At 37.1% G+C, this 25,071-nt stretch overlaps 1 protein-coding gene and 1 non-coding gene across 3 annotated transcripts in view; one reads left to right on the forward strand and one right to left on the reverse strand.

Moving 5' to 3' along the window:
* Positions 2,998 to 25,071, reverse strand: part of AP3S1 (adaptor related protein complex 3 sigma 1 subunit) — a 72,177-nt gene continuing 50,103 nt past the window's right edge. The window contains exons 5-6 of one of the 2 annotated variants that reach the window (XM_018053721.1): positions 12,879 to 12,986; positions 2,998 to 3,714 (exon numbers count right to left, since the gene is read on the reverse strand). In XM_018053721.1, the coding sequence (XP_017909210.1) occupies positions 3,586 to 3,714; positions 12,879 to 12,986 (237 nt within the window). In that variant the 3' untranslated portion in view covers positions 2,998 to 3,585. Of the gene's footprint in view, positions 3,715 to 9,506; positions 9,779 to 12,878; positions 12,987 to 25,071 lie in introns of those variants that run through there. The other variant, XM_018053722.1, reaches the window with a different exon arrangement.
* Positions 14,011 to 14,082, forward strand: TRNAW-CCA. Its single transcript has one exon. It is a non-coding gene; the product is annotated as a tRNA-Trp (tRNA).

Consider the following 25,071-nt stretch of genomic DNA (forward strand, 5'->3'; position numbering starts at 1 on the left):
TTCATTGTAAGTCCCAAGGTCTGCAGGGTGAGTTGATAAGCTGGAGACCCAGAGAGCCTAAGGTGGAGCTCCAGTCTGAAAGCTGGCAAGATTGAGACCCAGGATGAACCCTTGTTTTATTTCAACTCTGAAGGCAGAAAAAAGCCAATGTCCCAGTCTGAAGGCAGTAAGCAGGGGGAATTAAGAGGCAGCCTCTTCATTCTACTCATGCTTTCAACTGACTGGGGAAGGCCTGTTCACATCAGGGAGAGCAACATGCTTCCCTCAGTCTACTGATACAGTGTGGACCTATCACACACACACACTCACATCCCACTGGTTCCAGAGAACCCTAACTAACACACATGCCATCGATACAGATACCCTTCTTTTTATCTAGATTTTTCTCACTTAACATTATATTCTAGGAATCAATGTTATCAGCGTTTAGCACTACAGAGGGATATCTCATTGTGATAACTCCACAAGACACCGTAATGCGGACGCAACCCAACTTCTCAACCAGTCTCCTTACAAAGGACATTTAGGTCACTCCAGCCTTTTGCTATTAAAACTGGTATGACAGTTACCATTATTTATTCAACCATTTCCTTACTGGTGGGCACTGAAGATATTTCCAGTTTATTATATAATTATTTTAAAAAGGCGATGAAATAATTACCTTTCTATATAAAGATATTCAGCAGTGCTCCAACTGCTCCACTTTGAAAATCTGCAAAGTGAGGCACAGGGTATATAGGATATGTGTATTTTTAAGTTTTAAAAATTTTCACAGAACTTGGCATATTTTTTTTTAAGTTACCGTAAATTACATTCCCACCAGCAATATATGACAGTTTTCATTCCTCACATTCTCTCCAGCACTGGATATTGTCACCTCTCCTAATTTTTGCTAGTATGACAGAAGAAGTGAAAGTGAAAGCGTTAGTCGCTCAGTTCAGTTCAGTTCAGTCGCTCAGTCGTGTCCGACTCTTTGCGACCCCATGAATCGCAGCACGCCAGGCCTCCCTGTCCATCACCAACCCCCAGAGTTCACTCAGACTCACGTCCATTGAGTCAGTGATGCCATCCAGCCATCTCATCCTCGGTAGTCCCCTTCTCCTCCTGCCCCAATCCCTCCCAGCATCAGAGTCTTTTCCAATGAGTCAGCTCTTCACATGAGGTGGCCAAAGTACTGGAGTTTCAGCTTTAGCATCATTCCTTCCAAAGAAATCCCAGGGTTGATCTCCTTCAGAATGGACTGGTTGGATCTCCTTGCAGTCCAAGGGACTCTCAAGAGTCTTCTCCAACACCACAGTTCAAACACATCAATTTTTCGGCGCTCAGCCTTCTTCACAGTCCAACTCTCACATCCATACATGACCACTGGAAAAACCATAGCCTTGACTATACGGACTTTTGTTGGCAAAGTAATGTCTCTGCTTTTCAACATGCTATCTAGGTTGGTCGTAACTCTTCTTCCAAGGAATAAGTGTCTTTTAATTTCATGGCTGCAGTCACCATCTGCAGTGATTTTGGAGCCCAAAAACATAAAGTCTGACACTGTTTCTACTGTTTCCCCATCTATTTCCCATGAAGTGATGGGACCAGATGCCATGATCTTCGTTTTCTGAATGTTGAGCTTTAAGCCAACTTTTTCACTCTCCTCTTTCACTTTCATCAAGAGGCTTTTTAGTTCCTCTTCACTTTCTGCCATAAGGGTGGTGTCATCTGCATATCTGAGGTTATTGATATTTCTCCCAGCAATGTCCAACTCTTTGCGACCCCATGGACTGTAGCCGCCAGGCTCCTCTGTTCATGGAATTCTCCAGGCAAGAGTACTGGAGTGGGTTGCCATTCCCTTCTCCAGGGGATCTTCCCGATCTAGGGATCAAACTCAGGCCTCCTAAATCACAGGCAGATTCTTCACTGTTTGAGCCACCAGGAAAACTCATGACAGGTGAAAGTAAAATCTAATTGTTCTTTAAACTTGCATTCCTAGGTTACTAATGAGATTAAGCATCTTTACATACTAAGTGATCACTGAGATTTCGTTTTCTATGACTTGCTTATTTTTGTCATTTGCACATGACTGGGTTTCTTTCTCATACTAGAATACAGTGAGAGATAAAACCCTTTCCACTATTTAGGTTAAAGCATAATCCGGCCTGGAAGTTTCCCTAATTTTGGTACATTCTAACCAAACAAAAACTTAAAATTTTCCATAATTCACACCTCTCCCCCAGAAAAATGAGAAAGAGAAAACATACACATTGCCAGGCACTCTCGTGTGGTGCTGTGCCCCACTAGGACAGGGACCGACCTGGTCTTGTGTGGTGCTGTGCCCCACTAGGACAGGGACTGACCTGGTCTCGTGTGGTGCTGTACCCCACCAGGACAGGGACTAACCTGGTCTCGTGTGGTGCTGTACCCCACCAGGACAGGGACTAACCTGGTCTCGTGTGGTGCTGTACCCCATCAGGACAGGGACTAACCTGGTCTCGTGTGGTACTGTACCCCATCAGGACAGGGACTAACCTGGCACATTTGTCAAATGACTGAAACATTTGTCACATGACTGAAGAGCAGGGACTTCCCTGCACGTTCTGCTTTGCATAACTTTCTTCAAGGACTTTGATACACCTCTGAACTGACGGAAATCCCAATAATCACAGACTGGATTTCCTGGATGGGGCTTAGAGTCAGATTAATTTTATTAAAAAAAAAAATAGTGACTTTTCTTATACCCCAGACCTTGGAGTAAAATTCACACATGCCACAGATCTAAGGAAATGTTTCAAAAAAGAACATTTGGGGAGAAAGGACTGGAACTACAGGGAAAACCTGAGTCTAACAGGAAGAGGAACCTCACTGAAGGATCACAAGATAAGACTAAATATGAATATATGGGCAAATTATGTGATACACTGGTCTTGACTTGTAAAATAATTTAATTTTACAATAATGAGCTTCTGAATGTTAAAAACATAAATTAAATAAATCAACATTAACAGCTGCTTAACAGTGATAAAATATACTTTTATTTATTTTGTTGAGTCAGAGGGTCGTAAAAAAAATTATTGCTAAAGTAGATACCAGGCAAACAGAACAGTGCTTTATAAGTCCGGTTACCTTGAAGTTTATTTAAACTAAGAGAAATAGGTCATAATGTTTTCATGCAATACATACTTCGTTCTTTAAATAACAATTGTGACAAATAACAGAAATTAGTAAGGAATGCTGCACTTGTGATCCATACAAAACACCAACGTTTTGGGTTGTACACAATTTAAAGAAATGTCCTGAACACTTTTCAAAATACTGTAATAGTCAATACATACAGGCAAGCCTTACGTGGCCACAGGAACGCAGTCTAGAAAATAAAGAAAAAATCACACTGGAACTGCTTAATTTCTTGGAAACCACTGAGCAAGAAAAGCAACATCGAACTTCCATACTGATCTTACATAACGTCTATACAGTACCTTGACTTAAATCCAAGAGTAAAAGTTAAGACTCTCCTCCTTTATTTTTGGTAAACAACTGCATGGTAAACTTAGATGACTTTCCCCCTGGATTTTACCTGGGAGTGGCCTTTTTAGTTTTTTATTTAAAAGAGGGCAGGTTTGGCACTTTTATACTGATGTCACCAATGTTAATATTTCTTGGGATCTCAGGAAGGTTCATATTCTTTACAGCTGATACAGCACGGGCTGGAGCTCCTGCTAAGCCAGCCTGTATACAGAAGCAAATAGAAGAAAAAGAAAATGAACAACTCAGGTGTAGCTCATCAAAAAACACTACAACTGGAGGACAATGGCAAAAGATTTTCATATAACAAGCTTAGAGACCAGATGGTAGTTTGAATTGGTATGGAATGGTTACTTTGAAATACTAATCTATAAAGAGAAAACAGTCAACACATTAAAAAATACAGTGAATACATGCAATGATAACAATGTAAAGATTTAAATACAAATTAACTTGTACTATGGAAACATCACACAAAATATTCAAATTGCATAGCTAGATCTTCACCTTTATCTTGATTTAACTGACTTATGATAGAAACATGAAGCATATTTTACATTACTTTCCTTATTAGACACCTCTTGCAACAACTGTGATAGATGATTTTGGGTTTTTGTTTTTAAACTGTCATTTATTATTAGTACATGCTGTGAAATAAAAATTGAAAGTAATAAATCATGTTTAGTTTCTTAGGGCTAAACCCTTAAAACATTTCAATACAATAAAGCTTTTTAAAATAATTTTTTACAACTGTAGAGGTTCTTCTAAACTTTTCTAGGAAAGCTCCAGAACATTAAAAAACAAAATCAGGCTTTTAAAGTGAAGCCTCAATCCAAAGAGAATGGTTCTGTCAAAAACTGAAACTGTAAGAAGAGGATCAATCCAACCCTTCAATGCATTAGTAAAAATATAATGATTAAAAATATTTTGTCATATAAAGTAGATTCAACATACGTTCAGTTTATAATATACAAATTTAGAGAAAGAAATAGCATAAATGCAAAAGGTAGGATATATATGAATACATGAATTTAACAATTTCTTATGCCATTAGTGTACAATATCTGGCTTTCATCTTAGAAGGACAATTTATAATTTGTGAAAAAATTTGAGAGAAATTTTGAGAGAAAACATGCTTAAAATTATAAGGAAAAATGCATTTACATCACTTTTCTCAAAAAACTACATCAATCGTCATTATGTTTTTAAGGTTTAATTTATATATTAATTAGATTTCATCAATTTTTATTCATTATATAAAAAAATCAACAAACATATGGGAATTCAGTATCATACATTATCTTGCACAAAAGCAATTAAGTAACAAAAACAAATCTTCCACTTTGCTTAGATTTCACATATGAGACAGTGTCCACGTTATTAGAAAGATGAGTTTTAATGTCCCTTTTTGTAATTTAGTTTGTTTTTTCTCTTCTGTAATCCTACCTCTTTTGTTAATTAAAAAATAATAATAATAAAGCTGTTACCTGAGAAAAATCTTGACTGATACAAAATAGGCCAGTGTAAACTATTAGCTGAATAAAGGATACAAACATTGTTAAGCAATGAAATAAAAGCCATGGATTATCAAGTCAGAATTGGAAATAATAGAAAAATCAGCAAAATAGTATTAATAATATATATGGTCCACACAGGCAATGATAAGGGTGATATGGATGAAAAACTCCATACCCAATTAAAAACTAAATAGGGCCGGAGAATTCAATTTTTATAATTTAATGGAGGTTAGTTGTTTTTGATGTATAACTAAAAATTTGATTGACCTCTACATTTATACCTACCTGAAATAATGCAGTTTTTGTTATACCCCACTTCTCTCCAACTGCCCCCCAAAAGATGTTGGAGATACAGATGAGTATTATTTGGGCTTCCCAGGTGGTGTTAGTGGTAAAGAACCCGTCTGCCAATACAAGAGACCTGGGTTTGATCCCTGGGCTGGGCAGATCCCCTGGAGGAGGGCACGGCAACCCACTCCGGTATTCTTGCCTGGAGAGCCCCATGGACACAGGAGCCTGGCGGGCTGCAGGCCACGGAGTCGCAGAGTCGGACACGACTGAAGCGACTTAGCACACGTGCCAACTGGATATTTTCAAGTTCAGTGTTTAGCTACCAAAATTTAGCATGGTTTAGAATCAGAGAAGACTCCAATTCAAAGAGCTTTACCATGTTGTAGGCTTTCTTCCTTTTACTAGAAAGTATGTTGTTTTCTGAGGGAACAAAAATTATTTAACAAAATTACAGACAACCTGGAAATAGTTATCATTTTTCCAGGTAAAAAGATTTTATAATTTTTCTAATTAAATACACAACTTGCTCCTATTTCTACTCTGGAATTTATATACCAGGTGCCAGTTATGAGTAGGCTATAGCAAAGCACTGACAAAGTATTTAACTCTAAACATTTTAACAGGCATGGATTATTAGAGGATTTTTATTATTGAGAAAAAGAGAGAGAAAAGGTAGGGGTGCACGTGTGTGTATGTGTCCATCTGTTTTACTAGATGCTATGCTTAACATTTATAAGCAGGAAAAATACATTTTTGTAGTATTAAATGTCATTGTCAAGAAGCTTTCTTTCCCCATAATACCCTGTACCATAAGCAGCTAAACTAGAGAATAAAATTGCATCCTGTTAAATTTCATTAGATTAAGTCGTTTCTTTGTGACCACAGACGGTGTTGACTGTTGGCTGCTAATAAGAATACATAAAGTCAATATAGCAATTGATTTAAATAGCATATATGTGCCAAATTCATATTATGTAAAACCAAAAAGTTTCTAAGTCAACAAACTACAATTCCTCTAAACATAAGCAGCGAGCCATAGACATGCAAAGGGTGGTAACTACTCAGAACACGCAAATGAATTTAGAGAAGCAAATTATTTCTCAAGCATGTTCAATACTTCTGTGTAGTATGTCACAAATTTAAATGATAGAAAAGTTAAAAATTGGAATGTGGACTTCAATTAAGTTTTAATTAAACTAACATTTTAAGAAGTCAGATTCTGTAGAATATAAAATGGAAAGAAAACCATGAGAAGGACTGTTGGTCAGTAAGTAGACGCTTAAATGAGCTGTTAATGTTAATGTACAAAAATTCAGACTTTAAAAAATAACAGACTGCATGTCACTCAGATAGTTAACAACAGAACTGCTATAAACTCATTTCAGTTTCAGACTTCCATGAACGTGAAGTCTGAAACATTTTTATTAAAGAATAAAATGTAAAAGAGGTAATTTGCCATTAAGTTTGCCAACAAAAAGGTATAAAGGAATTTTCATCTGAGTTGAGCTTTTTTAGATATACTCAAAACAAGATAACATTTACTGACACAATTTTTTAACACTGAAATTTACAGAAATTAAGTTTACCTGTCTTGTTAGTAGTATGTACAGTTAAAAATGTCAAAATAAGATGCTTCTGACAGTACAACACAGTTCTTATAGATTTAAGATTACACAGTTGACATAAAGCAGAAATAAAAAGAATGAAACCCTACTGGAGAAATAACTTGTTTCCATCTAAGCTGTTATACTCGAGCACCACCATGGCAGGTAAACTGCAGCAACTTCACTAACAAAAACAAATACATGAATCCAAAGCAGTTAAGGGTGTGAATCGGATGGAAGAATGAAGTACAGTATATAAAAGAATGGTCATGTTTTCTCTCCCATGAGATTAAATAAATTAACAGAATTAAGAGAAAGAAAACAAAATGAAGTCTGCAAGTATACCAAAATGAGGCCAAACAGATAGAAGACTTATACAGACATACTCTCAGAAATTTCAAGCACTTGAATCACAAAGATAGTAATGGATGGATATGATTCGTTTTTGATTTTTTTTTAATTGCCAGACCCAAAAATAAACAAAATGTGTGCAAGCAAAACTGAAAAAAGCAGCATCATAAAGTATACTTCATTCAAAGACTCTGAAGGCTCCCTTTTCCTCATGCAATAAGCAATTAGCTTCCTCCAAGGGAAAAGGAAATAACCTAGATGTTTCCTTCATCTAACACATTAAATATTCTACCATCTTAAAATATTTTTTCAAGCTTGAAATAGACCATAATAAGATGGTAGTGGAATGATATTTACATACTAAAACCTTTACCCGCCCATCCTGCTGGAAGTTGCTATATGCACAATTCATAATTTTGACCTAACAGCAAAGTGAAAGAACACCAACATTAATAAACACAGTATTAAATGGTTTCAGACTCAAAATCATTAACAAAATAATAGCAGATTTTGAAAGCATGTTTTGAGCAGAATGGAAAATGTCAATATTTTAATTTCTGATTTTAAGGCAGAATAACTTTTAAACTGGGGACAGGCTCGCTCTTTGCTTTAAAGGCAGTGTTTTAAAACTGCAATTATAAACAGATTAGAAATGCTGCTGACAGTGTCCTCTAGTGAACAAGAACAATGGCACTTTATGAAAATTTTTATCAAAATGAGAATATTTAAAAATTGTAAACCTTTCAGGTCTAGTAATTTTATGTAATCTTAAATTCTAGTTTTAATCTCTAGCATAGGATTTACCTGTGTGAAATAAATATAGCAGGCTGATATCATTTATGGATTTAATATAAATAGTTTTGACCATTACATGTGACCTCCAGGGTCTTCACCATAATTCTGAAGAGGAGAGTAACTGGGCATGTCAAGGCAGAGGGGCAGAACCAACTCACAAGCTGACTTTCCAACATCTATATCTGAGGGCCACTTTTCTTGTTCTCTATTCTTTGAAAATAGATACTTTATTAAAAAAAAAAGGCAAATCAGTAGTTTTAGTGATAGATGTTAAAAGACCCAAATTACTGATGCTAGAAAAAACAATTTAACACAAATTAAAGACTGGAATGTAGAAACTGGCAGTGATTTGAGATCAATGGAATAAATGAGACCGATTATATATTTTCTGTTCCTGGGATACAGTAATACAGATCTGGGGTTCAAAAGTGTGTCCCCAGCTTCATGATACAAGGCCCACAAACTCAGGATAAGAAATTATAAAACCACCTGTAAGGTGCTGCTTTCTAAACATATCCAGAAACTAATAATCTAGTGTCTAAAAAATGGTGCCAAATTCTCAGTGGCATTTTTCTAATTACTAAAGTGGCTAACCTAACCTAAGTTTATATATTTTTCCCTGCATGAGACTCAAGAAAGTATTTTCATTTGAAAATTTAAATGGAGGTATGTAAACATTTTCATTTTTCCTGAAATGGCTCTGTACAAAAAGTTGTTCATTATCATCTCTACATGGAAATTATTAATAGTAATTCACACAGGTAACTTGTGGTGTGAAAAATTCACAGGAAATAGCAGAGAAAATTTAGTTTTGTAGGGCTATGAGTCTATTTAAAACATTTTCAATTTTTGCCAATATGCTTTGCAAAAATTTTCAAGGTTTACAATATCTTATTGAGTCATATTATGGTATATTTAGATATCAGAAGCTTGCTATAGTAGAAATCCAATTTAGTTTGGTCAATATATTTAATTCCATGTTTTAGAGCATTTAATTCAATTTTAGAAAATTTCTGATCTTATTTTGCCGGCCACTTTCAATATTCATCTGTCAGTCAAAACTGTAAAAGCAATTCTGTTAAGACTTTGGAACTGAAAACCATTAAGTGGGAGGAAAGGGACTATTTAACAGTCACTATTCTAAGCCTTTGTGGGTTCCCACTTTGTATCCAAATCTCTAAAGGTTCAGCTTTTGGTTTTTAAATTCAGAGCTTCTAAAACCCAGCAGGCAATTTTATGTTATTAATAGAATCCTAATTTAGAAAGATGAGGGAAAAGTATCCGTGAGAGTTAAATTAAGATCGGTTCTGCCATATGGTGCTCAAAATAAACTAATTTATATGCACAAAGTAAATTGTCATTTCTAGAAATGTAATTAGTCAGTTAAATGACAATGTTTTTGAAAAAAGAACAAAAAATTTAAACTTTCCTTCACAATGCAGGCAGACAAAACAGAACAAAGATGACATCAATGATATACTAATAAAATACACTAAGTCCAATAAAAGATGAGCAACTACAGGGAGAAACGAGAATGGAAAATAGCTACAGGGACTATATGGGCTCATTAACACAAAGAATTTTTGAGTCTGGCCTAAATAATTAATTGCCTTTGACATCATTTTGCTTTCCCTTTGTTAAAGTACATTTTTCTCAAAGTCAGCAATACCTTGTCTACCTGTCCTGTCTGGGAGATTGAAAGATAAAGGTCTGTAAGAGAGAAGAATGGAAAGAGCTAGAAAGATCAGGATGTTCGGAAAAAAGAGGACTGACTTTTAAAAAGTAGTGACTAAATTCAGACCCACTTTATTCATCTTGAAAATCACATGAAATACATATCTTCCCCAGCCCCACCCCTCCACCTCCACACCTAGGCAGATCCTGAGTGCCTCTTCCCAAGTCCCAACAACCTCCCAGCTTAAACCCTCCTTTCCCAAGATCCCAACCTTATAGTAAACCACTTATCTATTAAAGCAGGATAGAGGAAAATCTATTCAGAGCATTATCTTTGATTCTCATCTTTTAAAAGATCTGAGTCATCTTTGCATCTACTTGTCTAGGTAATGGGAATTAAACTGGCTCACTTTTGACTGTTACTGGAAATACACTACTTTTAAAATAATGAAAACTTTTTATTTCTGACAAAGTTAAAGGGACCTTGAAACACCCATGTTATATTTTAAAAGCTGTACCGTAACTACATCCAGGCTTTTTAAAAGACATGACATTCTAAACAATACTTAATTTTAAGAATATGATAAATAAGTCTTTTCATCAATCATGGTTTTCTGAACTTTAAGATTTTCTTTGGAAATTTTTGCTTACATAATACATTTTAACTAAAATTTTGTAAGAGTAAGATTAATAAAAGCTTACAGTTTGCTCACAAATAATTTTGGATTATTCTGCAGTCATATATTAGGTAGATATAACCAACTTAAATAATATGGAAATGAAACCCTTATGAAAATCTTTAACATTTCCCTGTGTCTGGAATAAAGCTGGCAGCCTTCCAAACACATTTAACATATATGATAATTACTGGAAAATTACAGAGTCAATGTTGCTTCAACACAATTTCTTAAAATGTGATCAGAACTAAATTATGGCTTCACTATGACTCAGAATTCTATCTTGTGAGTAAAATATTAGCAGACATCACATATAGGGAAATGCCTGATAAACACATAACGTTAGTTTATCCCATAAGATTTAAAACATATTTCTCTGTAAAGAAGAAAAAGAAAACTAATTTGGCAACAGACAACAATTGATTAAACATGTTAAAAAATGATCAGTGGGTGAAAAACGGAAGTATTCATTCCCTAGGATCCAAAACCAGTTTAAATAGCACTGTTTCGGTGAAAGGACATTTTAAAAGTTGTAATATTCTTATAACTATTTCCACTGAAAACATCAATTCTGTATTTTACTGCTCTTTATAGATAAGAAAAATTGGCTTATTAACAAAGTTTTATTGGACAATCAAAAAGCAAATATCCATTATGGAATAATAATAGGTCTCCCACGACTTCTATCAATATTACAGATAGCAAACTAAGGAGGAAGAGGGGTGAAGGGCACCACCAAAGGAAAGGAATTAAATACCCGGAAAGGTGAAAATTCCAGACAAGAGGTTGATATGTTTTTACAGATGATTATACAGAATTTATCAATTACCACATATCCACTCATTTTGGACTAATTATTAAGGGACTGTATCACTGTCTGTGTCTTAGCATTTAAAATCTATATCCATACAGTTTTGCAAAGCAAAGTTTAACAGATTACATAAATTATCATTTTAAGCCCTTAAAAACTATAGCTTAGAGCTTATAGTAAATCTTTTGCCATATTGAAAAATTCATTGCAAGCCAACTCTAAATAAATATTCTAAATATTCTGAGCCCTTTTCCTTGTCCTAAAATGAAATTTTCTCTATTAATCTAGTTTGTTTTTCCTTTTCAAAAACCAGTATTTAAAAAACTTAAACTTATACAATTACTTAAAAGAGTCATAATTTTAAGTTCTTCCCCATTTCAAGCCCTTCCTTTGGGAAACCAAGAAGGATAACAGACTGAGGTAAGGAGGAATGTAGGCCTTATTTTAATTTAAAATAGAACACTGGAAAAGGCTTTTATACAAAACTTCAACTGTTTCTAACCCTCAGATTTCAGATTTATCCACCATCTTGTATTTCATTTAATTACAATGAGCACAGCATTTTGTTATGCTGATCCTTGAAAGAGCCAACAAGATAAAAATTCTTCACAACTCACCTGTTGTAAATCAATACTAGCATATTTTTAATATCTCTCTGCTTTTATAGTAATATTTACTTTAGATTATCCGAACACCTGTACTAATAATTATAAATAAAATTAGTTTCCTACTCTGAGTTATGACTATAAATATCCTCATGTTTAAGGGTATCCTCAAACATGTATAGTGTTAAATGAGGTATCAAGACTATTCATCTTTCTAAATTTCTTCTACAGCAATAAGAAACCACTAAAATAATGCCCACATGAGTGGTTCAGCTTCAGCACCTGTTATATTCAGCTTTGTTATTGATATTCAGCCTTGTTATTGAGGGAAGAAGCATGCAATTATAAAGTAGAGTTTTACACAAGGCTAAAGTGCTGGTTGGTCCTCATTCACTCAGCCTAACTGCACAAAGTCAGCTGTTTATCACCAAATCTTGCTCTTCTAGAATCCTACAAAAGCCATGAACACATGGGCCACTGTATGAAGTATATATGATTTAGCTAACGTGTCCGTGACCTTTGACAAGGATCCAGAAATAAAAGATTAGAGTGCTGAATGTCTTTTTTTCCAATGTGCATTCAGGCCTACTAAGCACCTATTATTGATATTACTTCCTTATGAGAGTTCCATTTTCTCTCCCTTCCTTTTTCAGAAATAGTTTTATAAAACATTAAATTCATGTATCTTTGAAAACCAGTTCTTAAGATTTCTTGGATAATTAATGACTAATAATGTAACAAATACTGATTCCACTATTCAAGTAAATAACTTCTTTTTTAAGCAATAAGAATTGGGAATTTTATTTATTACTCAAAGCAATTATGACTGCGGCTAAAAGAATACACAAAACTATTTGGTGGATAGTGGTCACAGAACATTTAACATACTAAAATGTGTATATTCCATTTATTTTCAAAACCGAATAAGCCTACCAGCTGTACTAAAGGGTGATACTGAAGGACAGACGGTGAAAGCCGCAAACCATGCATAATTTATGATCATGCTTTCTCCCTTCATTAACTAGAGCACTTTCCATTCTTACCTCAGACTTCTCCAGTTTATTTTGTGCATCAATTTGTGTAACAATCTCATTCATGTTGGTCTCCAATACCATTCCCCCCATCACCATTTCTGCAAGAATATTGTGAACCTAAAGGAAAATATAATACACATCCATAAGGAAAACTATGTTTCGTGATTCCAGTAATTTTTCTTTCAAATACTGCTGTGTCTTGTTTTATGAGCTGTAAAATGAAAATAATTTGGAGTGAGAGTTCATAATACACTTATGTCACTGCTGTGAAGCCTTAGGTAATTATACAAACCTCTTTAAATCTTAGTTTAATGAGCTGTAAAACAGGGATGATAATAATAATATCTCCTTCCTAGAGGGTTGAGAAGATTAAGTGAGGTCAACCACCTTGGAAGCACCCCCAAAATGAATAATCTATAAACATTAGCTACCATGATTATAGTATCAAAATTAAAGCTAAAACAATGACCTATTAGGGCCTTTTATCCAGATTCTTCATCAATAATTATTAAGCTGTTTTATGCTCAAGGTACTTAATAAGGCTATGTGGCTTTACTGCTAGCTCTGGATTTAAAATGCAGTAATTATTTTTTTCATATTGTGCTCATTTGCTCAGCCATGTCTGACTCTTTGCAACCTCATGGACTGCAGCGCGCCAGGCTCCTCTGTCCATGGAATTTCCCAGGCAAGAACGCTGGAGTGGAGTGCCATTTCTTTCTCCAGGGGGCCTTCCAGATCCAGGCGTCAAACTGCTGCCCCTCCCGCCCCTGCACTGGCAGGCAGGCTCTCTGGCGTCAGTGATGAAGAGCCTGCCTGCCGACGCAGGAGATGCAAGTGACGCAGGGTGGGTCCCCGTATTGGGAAGATCCCCTGGAGGAGGGCATGATAACCCACTCCAGTATCCTTGCCTGGAGAAGCCCAGGGACAGAGGAGCCTGGCGCGCTACAGTCCAAAGGGGTGCACAGAGTTGGACAAGACTGAAATGACTTAGCATCCTTGTCAGTAGAGTGCAGAGCATTTCCGCCTGTCATATGGGAGACTGGGATTTGATTCCCGATGGGAGGCAACAAGGCCTTTTTGAGCTCCTGGTGGCTCAGATGGTAAAGAATCTGCTTGCTATGCAAAAGACCCGGGTTTTGCTTCCCTGGTGGCTCAGAGGTTAAAGCGTCTGCCTCCAATGCGGAAGACCCAGGTTCGATCCCTGGGTCGGGAAGATCCCCTGGAGAAGGAAATGGCAACCCACTCCAGTACTCCTGCCTGGAAAATCCCACGGATGGAGGAGCCTGGTAGGTCCACGGGGTCACAAAGAGTCTGACATGACTGGGCGACTTCACTTACTTTTCATTCTAGCATAGCATAGCGCCACCTGGGAAGTGGCGCTTTTGTTATATTATAGGAAGTGGTGCTTTCTTTATATTATAGGTACTTTAATAATACTTTTGGGCTCAGTTGATAAAGAATCCACCTGCAACGCAGGAGACCCTGGTTCGATTCCTGGGTCAGGAAAATCTGCTGGAGAAGGGATAAGCTACCCACTCCAGTATTCTTGGGCTTCCCTTGTAGTTTAACTGGTAAAGAATTCTCCTGCAATGCAGGAGACCTGGGTTTGATCTCTGGGTTGGGAAGATCCCTTGGAGAAGCAACAGGCTACCCACTTCAGTATTCTGCCTAGGAGAATATACAGTCCATGGGGTCACAAAGAGTTGGAAAGACTGAGCGACTTTCACTTTTAATAATACTTTTACCCCAAAGCTCTCTCTACATACTAATTACTCAGATTTTTCATGATCAAAAACATTACAATGACAAAAATATCATTTTCCATTGGGGAGAAAAACTATAACCCAGGTGTTTTATCAAAAGGAATTTACTGACTCAAAAATCACCAATTCAGAGCTGAAGTGGGTGTCAAAGAGCAGTATACTGTGCTGTAATACGCATTTTTAAAATGATGTGGCAGCATGAAGAATGGAGACTGTGGAATTAGATGGGTGTAAATGCTGACTCTACAGCTTATTAGCTGTACTCCCTTCAGTAGTTACCTGACCTCTCTGATTGTTATCTGTGAAACAGAGGCAGAACTACTTAGGTACCTCACAGAGTTGTCATAAGGATTAAACAAATTCATGAAAGGTACTGTAGCACAGTACCTTACAGGTTTTTTTTTTTTTAAACAAAAGCTTTTAAAAAGTTAAATACAGAATTAAGCTATTCAATTTTCATTCTTTTAGGATTTCATGCAAATATATTCATGATTTTTAAAATATCTTATCATTATTTACTAATGTTTCATTTTGGAAACTTGGACACTTCATACTCCAATTCTGAAAAATTCTAGAAATTATTCTTCCTTAACAAACAAAATAAAACCAGAAACTACAGAAGCTTTAAAAAATAGTACTAAATATCATCACTTTGACTAATATCCTTTCCGTTACTAGATAAAATTTATTAAAACTCTGTTTTGATGCTGCTGGATTTATAGCATCTGATTTAATTCTCACATTAACCTGTTACACTGAGAGAATAAACCAGCTTACTCAAGATACATAAGCTAACACATAGCAAATTAATGACTCAAATCTAAATCTGATTGATCCAAGTCCAATACTTTGTTTTCTTCTGTTAACAATAATAAATGAAATAATTTATTCATAATAAGTACAGCAAGTTATTCTTTAGTCTTAATCTATGAAAATCTAGTTAAAGGTCAAGAAGGTAACCAGGTGATAAAATTACCTTATAATAGCTATTAAGAACTGTATGTGTAAAAAGTGTTCAGAAAGAAAAGTCATGGCAGGGAGAAGTATCAATAACCTCAGATATGCAGATGACACCACCCTTATGGCAGAAAGTGAAGAGGAACTAAAAAGCTTCTTAATGAAAGTGAAAGAGAAGAATGAAAAAGCTGGCTTAAAACTCAACATTCAAAAAATGAAGATCATGGCATCTGGTCTCATCACTTCATGGAAAATAGATGGGGAAAAAACAAACAGTGACAGACTTTTATTTTCTTGGGCTCCAAAATCACTGCAGATAGTGAGTGCAGCCATGAAATTAAAAGACACTTGCTCCTTGGAAGTAAAGCTATGACCTAGACAGCATATTAAAAAGCAGAGACATTACTCTACCAACAAAAGTCTGTCTAGTCAAAGCTATGGTTTTTCCTGTAGTCATGGATGGATGTGAGAGTTGGACTCTAAAGAAAGCTGAGCACCAAAGAACTGATGCTTTTGAACTGTGGTGTTGGAGAAGACTCTTGGGGGTCCCTTGGACTGAAAGGAGATCAAACCAATCAATCCTAAAGAAAATCAGTTCCTGAATATTCATTGGAAGGACTGATGCTGAAACTGAAACTCCAACCCTTTGGCCACCTGATGCCAAGAACAGACTCACTGGAAAAGATCCCGATGATGGGAAAGATTGAAGGCAGGAGGAGATGGGGATGACAGTGGTAGTTGGATGGCATCACTGATGTGATGGACGTGAGTTTGAGTAGGCTCCGGGAGTTGGTGATGGACGGGGAAGCCTGGCACGCTGCAGTCCCTGGGGTTGCAAAGAACTGGACAGGACTTAGCGACTGAACTGAACTGAGAGGAAAGAGATTCATTAAAACTTCTCTTTAGCAGTAGAAATTCCTCTCTTCTTTGTAAAGCAAATGCTCATGAGATAGCATGGCCTATAACGCTGATAGGTGTGTAGCAGTCCCACCAGCGCCGTTTTGCTCAGGCTTTCTTGTGGCTTCACCCCTACACACACCCCTACACACCGTTCTATTGCCTTTTGAAGCATCTCAGAACAAGCACTAGACTGACAGGGCTGTAGATCTCAGTGGCACTGAAATGTCTGCCAAGCGTAGAGGCGTCGAAATATTAGCAGCCTACCAGTGTGAGTTGTGAGCAACAAATTCTAAGAAGGTATGCAAATTCGTTCTCAGAGTTAAAAACATCCTTATGAAAGCAAATTTAGATCCTGAAGAGACAGAAAATACGAGCTAAATTCCTAACCATAATCTCAGTCATTATAAAGACAATAAATGCCTAAAGACGTATTCTCAGTGAGGAGGTACCATAAGTTATGTAGAAATCCAAGGAGATGAACAGTTTGAGAAAGAGAACTATCAACTGGGAGGCTACTCCAATACTACCCAGGTTGCTGTTGCTCAGTTGCTAAGTCGTGTCCGATTCTTTGTAACCCCCGTGGACTGAGCACGCCGGATGTCCAAAGTGAGGTATGGCACATGAGGAGAGGAAATTTAGAAGGTGAACATGTCCAGTGACAGAAAAATTCATGTTCCAAGAATTGAGAAGAATTTTGGCAGACTTAGTAAGCGAAAGAGGATAAGCTCTGCTTTCAGCCTAGCCCTAACTCATGTGGATGACATATTTCAGTACTTTGTTTTATAAATCTTACTAAAAACAGATTTTTATGGAAATAAAAGGGTAACAATATGCTTATAATACAACTCATCTACTAAACTGCTTTGATGTTCACCTAAAAGTTCAATAAGTTTTCACTGTCTTTTATGATTTTTTTTTAAGTATTTAAAAAGTGGCAAATACCACATTAATGATATATTTTTGCTTTAAAAAAAAAAATGCCCTATCTACCCAACCACACTGCTTCTTCTGGACACAGACCATAACTTTTAAATTTCATTTTTACTTTTTTAAAAAATTCACCATATAAGAAAAACAGAAACATATATAAAAATAGTCTCTACCACCCTCTGCTTCTGTTATTAGGTCCCTCTATCCCAAGATAATCACAGTTACTTGTATCTTATATATCCTTCCAGAAAACTGACCCACATACTTGTTATATGTGTGTGCATATCTAATGTACACAAATGAGATTACATTGTACACACTATTCTCATAGTTCTACAAGAAAATAAAAATTGAATTGAAAGTTACAGGCAAGAGAAAACGAGCCTGTCAGTTAATAAAGTAATAAAGCCAGATACATGTACAAAAATGATCAGTGAAACTGTTGGTAAGAGCAAACAAAAATATAAAATTAGAATGGTGAATCTACCATATTAATTATCACACATCCAACAATGAGAGGAATATACAGATTCCTCAGGATATAGGTAAGTTATTAAATGAACAAATGAGTGGGCAGAACAGTATCTACCATGTAGTCCCACTGAGGTACACTAAAAAAGTTACACACATTCACACACTTGGATATATCCAGAAAAATTCTGGAAAGGCACATAAATAATTTTTAAAATACGACTTTATCTTTTAAGAGCTGTTTTAGGTTCACAACAAAATTAAGAGGAAGGTGCAGAGACTACCCCACACAAGCAGCCCTGGCCTCTGACACACACTGCCTGCTGAGAGTGGCAACTTTGTTAAAGGCAATGAACCTGCACTGAGACAAGATCACCCGACGTCATGGTCGCTCTCAGAGCTCTCTTCTGCTGTGTACATTCTATGATGCACAGCCATCACTGCTGTGTCCCAGAGAGTACCCCAAATGCCCGCTATGGTCCATGTATTCATCCCTTCCCCTCCTTCCCCAACGCTGACAACCACTTATCTTTCAGTATTTGCATAGCTTTGCCTTTTCCATAATGCCATACCTTTGGAATGGCACTCTTTCTTCCTCAGCCCCCCAGCCCTATTCCTTAGGTAACTACTACCTATTAAAAAATATCTGTAACACATTGCACACCTATTGGAACAGCTAAAGCCCTTTGGAATCACGCAGTTCATAGCCTTCTCTGATTGGTTTCCTATACTTAGCAATATGTATGTTAAGGTTCACCAGTGTCTTTTCATAGTTTGATAATTTGTTTTTAGCACTGAATAAAATTCCACTGATTGAATATAACACAGCTTGTTTTTCCATTCACCACTGAAGGACATCTCGGTCACTTTCAAGTTTTGGCAACTGTGAAAAGAGCTGCTTTAATCTCCATGCGCATGCCATTGTATGGACACAAGTTTTCAACTCTTTTGGGCAAACACCAAGGAGCGCAGTTGCTGGACTGCATGATAACAGTATGATTACTTTTTTAAAAAGAAATTGCCAAACTGTTGTCCACAGTGACTACCATTTTGCATTCCCACTGGAAATGAATGAGAATTCCTGTCACTCCACATCCTTACCAGAATTTGATGTTATCGATGCTCTGGACTTTAGCCATCCCAATAGGTGTACAATGTGTTACAAATATTTTTTAATAGATAGTAGTTACCTAAGAAATGGGACTGGGGGACTGAGGAAGAAAGGAGAATTACTTTCTTCTATAGTTTTTGTTCATTCGTTTTGAAAACTTTTAACACAGTATATATTGCTAAAGAAGAAAAAAAGCTTCCAAAAAGAGTTCAGAGGAACACTTTTAAAGGCAACAGACATGTATGTATTTAAGTAATTTAAGAGGTAACTCAAAGGTGCTGAATATTTGTGAGTGATAAGAGAAGACAAGCATGCCATCTTCTACACTGTTGAGCAATAACTCTTTCTATGGGTCAATGAAGAACATGAGACTTCTGCTTAAAACTACTGTAACATAAAAGTTTAAGCGGTCTCTGTATTATTTTATTATTATTTATACAGCATTATAATGTCCACTGTTGGCCTCTAATAAGCGCATCTAATAGGAATTAGATGACAATATGACACTTTTTTTCCTTCAAAATCATTTATCTCAATTATATTAAAATTAAAAAGTTAAAAAAAAACATGGCATTCTTTTTATACCTAACAGTTTACCCCATCAATAAACCACACTTATTAGATATTTATATACAGTGCTACAGACAGCAGCATCTTGGTTGAGTAAAGCCTATATAATCATTGGAGAGTAAATGAAGATTAAATCAAACACATTTCACTTTTTAACAGTTACAAGTCAACCAGGTAGAAACAAGCATGTAAAACCAAAGAAATGGAAGGAGGTAAAATTACAGAGTCCTTTCTATGGACTGTCACTTGCTTTCAAAACATAAAAGCTACTATGCTGTAATTTATGCTAGAAATGAGGTCCTTGGCACCAAACGTCTTTTCATTTGCCTATACTAATATCTTACTACAGGGGTAGTCAAGTAAAACATGGCATATACAATTTTTCACTTAAGAATGAAGCTGATACATATATATTGATATGGAAGGATCTACAGGAGATGAAGACAAAAGCAAGGCATAGAACATTATGTGAAATAAAAACATAATCATTCACTGAACCAAGAGAACTACGCATATCCTTGAAAATACATACAAAGTCCAGAGGCCTCCCAAGCTGCACTATTACGAGGACTGACTTCTAGGAGCACCGTGCGGCAGGGGTGAGTTGGTGCACCGAGGGGGATGAGGGAAGAAGAGCTTTCATGTTTAATCATACAGCCTTCAGCGTTATCTGACTTGTTTCTAAAGGAGGTAAGTATTATTATTTTAATTGTAAAATAATAAAACATAGGAGTAACACTGCAATGTTAATGGCTGCCTGTGTACCTGTGAGAAAAAGACAGAGGCACACAGATATCACACGTCCTCCTAAAACAAGTGTGAGCTACTTGAGGACTGGGGTAAGGAGAGCGTTTCCACATAATCCTGCAGAGTGTGAAGGACTCCATAAATATTCTGTAAAATCCGTTTTACAAAGAACACCTTCCTCTTCTCCTCCTGCAAAAAGAGCAGGAGTTTTGAAAAGGGGTGAAGAGGAGGCAGAGCAGAGTTACAAGTCTACTCTGAAAACTATAGTGCTGTTAAGAAATGATTTTCCTTAGGACAGAAAAGCCAATCATGACGAAATGACATATTATTTGAGTACAGCTCAGCTCAGTTCAATCACTCAGTCATGTCCGACTCTTTCAACCCCATGGACCGCAGCATGCCAGGCTTCCCTGTCCATCACCAACTCCTGGAGTCCACCCAAACTAAGGCCCATCGCGTCAGTGATTCCATCCAACCATCTCATCCTCTGTCATCCCTTTCTACTCCCTCCTTCAATCTTTCCCAGCATCAGGGTCTTTTTCAATGCGTCAGTTCTTTGCATCAGGTGGCCAAAGTGTTGGAGTATCAGCTTCAGCATCAGTCCTTCCAATGAACACTTAGGATTGATTTCCTTTAGGATTGACTGGTTTTATCTCCTTGCAGTCCAAGGGACTCTCAAAAGTCTTCTGCAACACCACAGTTCAAAGCATCAATTCTTCGGCGCTCAGCTTCCTTTAGAGTTCAACTCTCATATCCATACGTGACTACTGGAAAAACCATAGCTTTGACTAGATGGACCTTTGTTCGTAATGTCTCTGCTTTTTAGTATGCTATCTAGGTTGGTCATAGCTTTTCTTTCTAGGAGCATATGTGTTTTAATTTCATGGCTGCAATCACCATCTGCAGTGACTTGGAGCCCCCGAAAATAAAGCCTGTCACTGTTGCCACTGTTTCCTCATCTATTTGCCATGAAGTGATGGGACCGGATGCCATGATCTTAGTTTTCTGAATGTTGAGTTTTAAGGCAATGCTTTCACTCTCCTCTTTCACTTTCACCAAGAGGCTCTTTAGCTCTTCTTCACTTTCTGCCATAAGGGTGGTGTCATCTGCATATCTGAGCTTTCTGATACTTCTCCTGGCAATCTTGATTCCAGCTTGTGCTTCACCCAGCCTGGCATTTCATATGATGTACTCTGCATTTAAATTAAATAAGCAGGGTGACAATATACTCCTTTCCTGATTTGGAATCAGTCTGTTGTTCCACGTCCTGTTCTAACTGTTGCTTCTTGACCTGCATACATATTTCTCAGGAGACAGGTCAGGTGGCCTGGTATTCCCATCTCTTTCAGAATTTTCCAGTTTGTTGTGATCCACACAGTCAAAACTTTGGCGTAGTCAACAAATCAAAAAGAGATGTTTTTCTGGAACTCTTGTTTTTTTGATGATCCAGCGGATATTGGCAATTTGATCTCTGGTTCCTCTGCCTTTTTAAAATCCATGTTGAATATCTGTAAGTTCATGGTTCATGTACTGCTGAACCTGGCTTGGAGAATTTTGAGCATTACTTTGCTAGTGTGCAAGACTAGTGCAACTGTGCAGTCGTTTGAACATTCTTTGGTATTGTCTTTCTTTGGGATTGGAATGAAAACTGACCTTTTCTAGTCCTGTGGCCACTGCTGAGTTTTCCAGATTTGCTGGCATATTGAGTGCAGCACTTTCACAACATCTTCTTTTAGGATTTGGGAATAGCTCAACTGGAATCCCATCACCTCCACTAGCTTTACATTTGATCACTAAAACCATTATTATGAACCACTGAAAAGGAAAAATGCTGCCAATTAAATTATGACAAGCTATAGAACTGTAAATATATACTGATCTAAATTAAAAGACACTTGCTCCTTGGAAGAAAAGCTATGACCAACCTTGAGAGCATACTAAAAAGCAGAGACATTACTTAACTGACAAAAGTCCGTCTAGTCAAACCTATGGTTTTTCCAGTAGTCATGTGTGGATGTGAGAGTTGGACTGTGAAGAAAGCTGAGTGCCGAAGAATTGATGCTTTTGAACTATGGTGCTAGAGGAGATTCCTGAGCATCCCTTGGACAGCAAGGCTATCAAACTAATCAATCCTAAAGGAAATCAGTCCTGAATATTCATTGGAAGGACTGATGCTGAAACTGAAGCTCCAATACTTTGGACACCTGATGGAAATAACTGACTCATTAGAAAAGACTCTGATGCTGGGAAAGACTGAAGGCAGGAGGAGAAGGGGATGCCAGAAGATGAGATGGATGGCATCATGGACTCAATGGACATCAGTTTGAGCAAGCTTCGGGAGTTGGTGATGGACAGGGAAGCCTGGAGTGCCGCAGTCCATGGGGCTGCAAAAATCGGACACAGCTGAGTGACTGAACTGAACTGATCTCAAAAATGTTAAATAGGTGAAAGAAAATCAGCATTTTAGAATCAATGAAATATAATATTTTCTTATCATGCTTTAGCTTCACAAGCATTTATAAATAAAAAAGCTATAATGAAAAATTTTAAGAAAATGGATGTCTCTGAGTTTAAAGAGCTTACCTTCAGAAATATATCTTCTCAAAACGTACTTATCAGAACTTCCTTAAATCTAAAAATGTTAAATTTTTGTATAATAATTTTCCAACAGGTTAGCTGACATGTCAAAGTGTTATACAAATCAAAGCTTTCACTCGGTAATGCCATTAGCCTGAAGAAAGTACTTGCTTGTTTGCTAAGGAAGTACCTGGTTCTACAGGTGTGTGTTTACCATTGAGATTGATGCAACTGAGCAGGTTCTGCTGCTCCAGAGCACAATCTCCACATGAACTTCTCTCTCCTTTAATATTACATCATGAAAGAAAAGTCTAAACTATGACAACTCTGAAAATGATTTTGAAAGGAATTAAGAGTGTATTTTGCTAGTCCATCAAAATTTTCATAACATTTTCAAGACAAAATGGAAAGGGAAAGCATACAACATACTTTTAGTTCAGTTGCTCAGTCGCGTCCCACTCTTTGCGACCCCATGAACTGCAGCATGCCAGGCCTCCCTGTCCATCACCATCTCCCGAAGTTTACCCAAACTCATATCCATTGAGCTGGTGATGCCATCTAACCATCTCATCCTCTGTCATCCCCTTCTCCTCCTGCCTTCAATCTTTCCCAACACCAGGGTCTTTTCAAATGAGTCAGCTCTTCGCATCAGGTGGCCAAGATATTGGAGTAGCAGCTTCAACATCAGTCCTTCCAATGAACACCCAGGACTGATTTCCTTTAGGATGGACTGGTTGGATCTCCTTGCAGTCCAAGGGACTCTCGAGAGTCTTCTTCAACACCACAGTTCAAGAGCATCAGTTCTTCTGTGCTCAGCTTTCTTTACAGCCTCACATCCATACATGACCACAGGAAAAACCATAGTCTTGACTAGATGGACCTTTGTTGGCAAAGCAATGTCTCTGCTTTTTAATATGCTGTCTAGGTTGGTCATAACTTTTCTTCCAAGGAGTAAGCGTCTTTTAATTTCATGGCTGCAGTCACCATCTGCAGTGATTTTGGAGCCCAAAAAATAAAGTCTGGCACTGTTTCCACTGTTTCCCCATCTATTTCCCATGAAGTGATGGGACCGGATGCCATGATCTTCGTTTTCTGAGTGTTGAGCTTTAAGCCAACTTTTTCACTCTCCTCTTTCACTTTCATCAAGAGGCTCTTTAGTTCTTCTCCACTTTCTGCCATAAGTGTGGTATCATCTGCATATCTGAGTTTATTGATATTTCTCCCAGCAATCTTGAGTCCAGCTTGTGCTTCTTCCAGCCCAGCGTTTTTCATGATGTACTCTGCATATGAGTTAAATAAGCAGGGTGACAATATACAGCCTTAATGTACTCCTTTTCCTATTTGGAATCAGTCTGTTGTTTCATGTCCTGTTCTAACTGTTGCTTCCTGACCTGCATACAGATTTCTCAAGAGGCAGGGCAGGTGGTCTGGTATTCCCATCTCTTGAAGAATTTTCCAGTTTATTGTGATCCACACAATCAAAGGCTTTGGCATAGTCAATAAAGCAGAAATAGATGTTTTTCTGGAACTCTTTTGTTTTTTTGATGATCCAGCAAATGTTGGCAATTTGATCTCTGGTTCCTCTGCCTTTTCTAAAATCAGCTTGAACATCTGGAAGTTCATGGTTCACATATTGTTGAAGCCTGGCTTGCAGAATTTTGAGCATTACTTTACTAGCCTGTGAGATGGAGTGCAATTGTGCAGTAGTTTGAGCATTCTTTTGCATGGAATTAAAACTGACCTTTTCCAGTCCTGTAACCACTGCTGAATTTTCAAATTTGCTGACATATTGAGTACAGCATTTTCACAGCATCATCTTTTAGGATTTTAAATAGCTCAACTGAAATTCCATCATCTCCACTAGCTTTGTTTGTAGTGATGATTCCTAAGACCCACTTGACTTCACATTCCAGGATGTCTGGCTCTAGGTGAGTGATCATACCATCATGATTATCTCGGTCATGAAGATCTTTTTTGTACAGTCCTTCTGTGTATTCTTGCTACCTCTTAATATCTTCTGCTTCTGTTAGGTCCATTTCTGTCTTTTATTGATCCCATCTTTGCATGAAATGTTCTCTTGGTATCTCTAATTTTCTTGAAGAGATCTCTAGTCTTTCCTATTCTATTGTTTTCCTTTATTTCTTTGCACTGATCACTGAGGAAGGCTTTCTAATCT

Source organism: Capra hircus, chromosome 10, assembly GCF_001704415.2.
Source record: "Capra hircus breed San Clemente chromosome 10, ASM170441v1, whole genome shotgun sequence".
NCBI classification, from domain to species: domain Eukaryota; kingdom Metazoa; phylum Chordata; class Mammalia; order Artiodactyla; family Bovidae; genus Capra; species Capra hircus.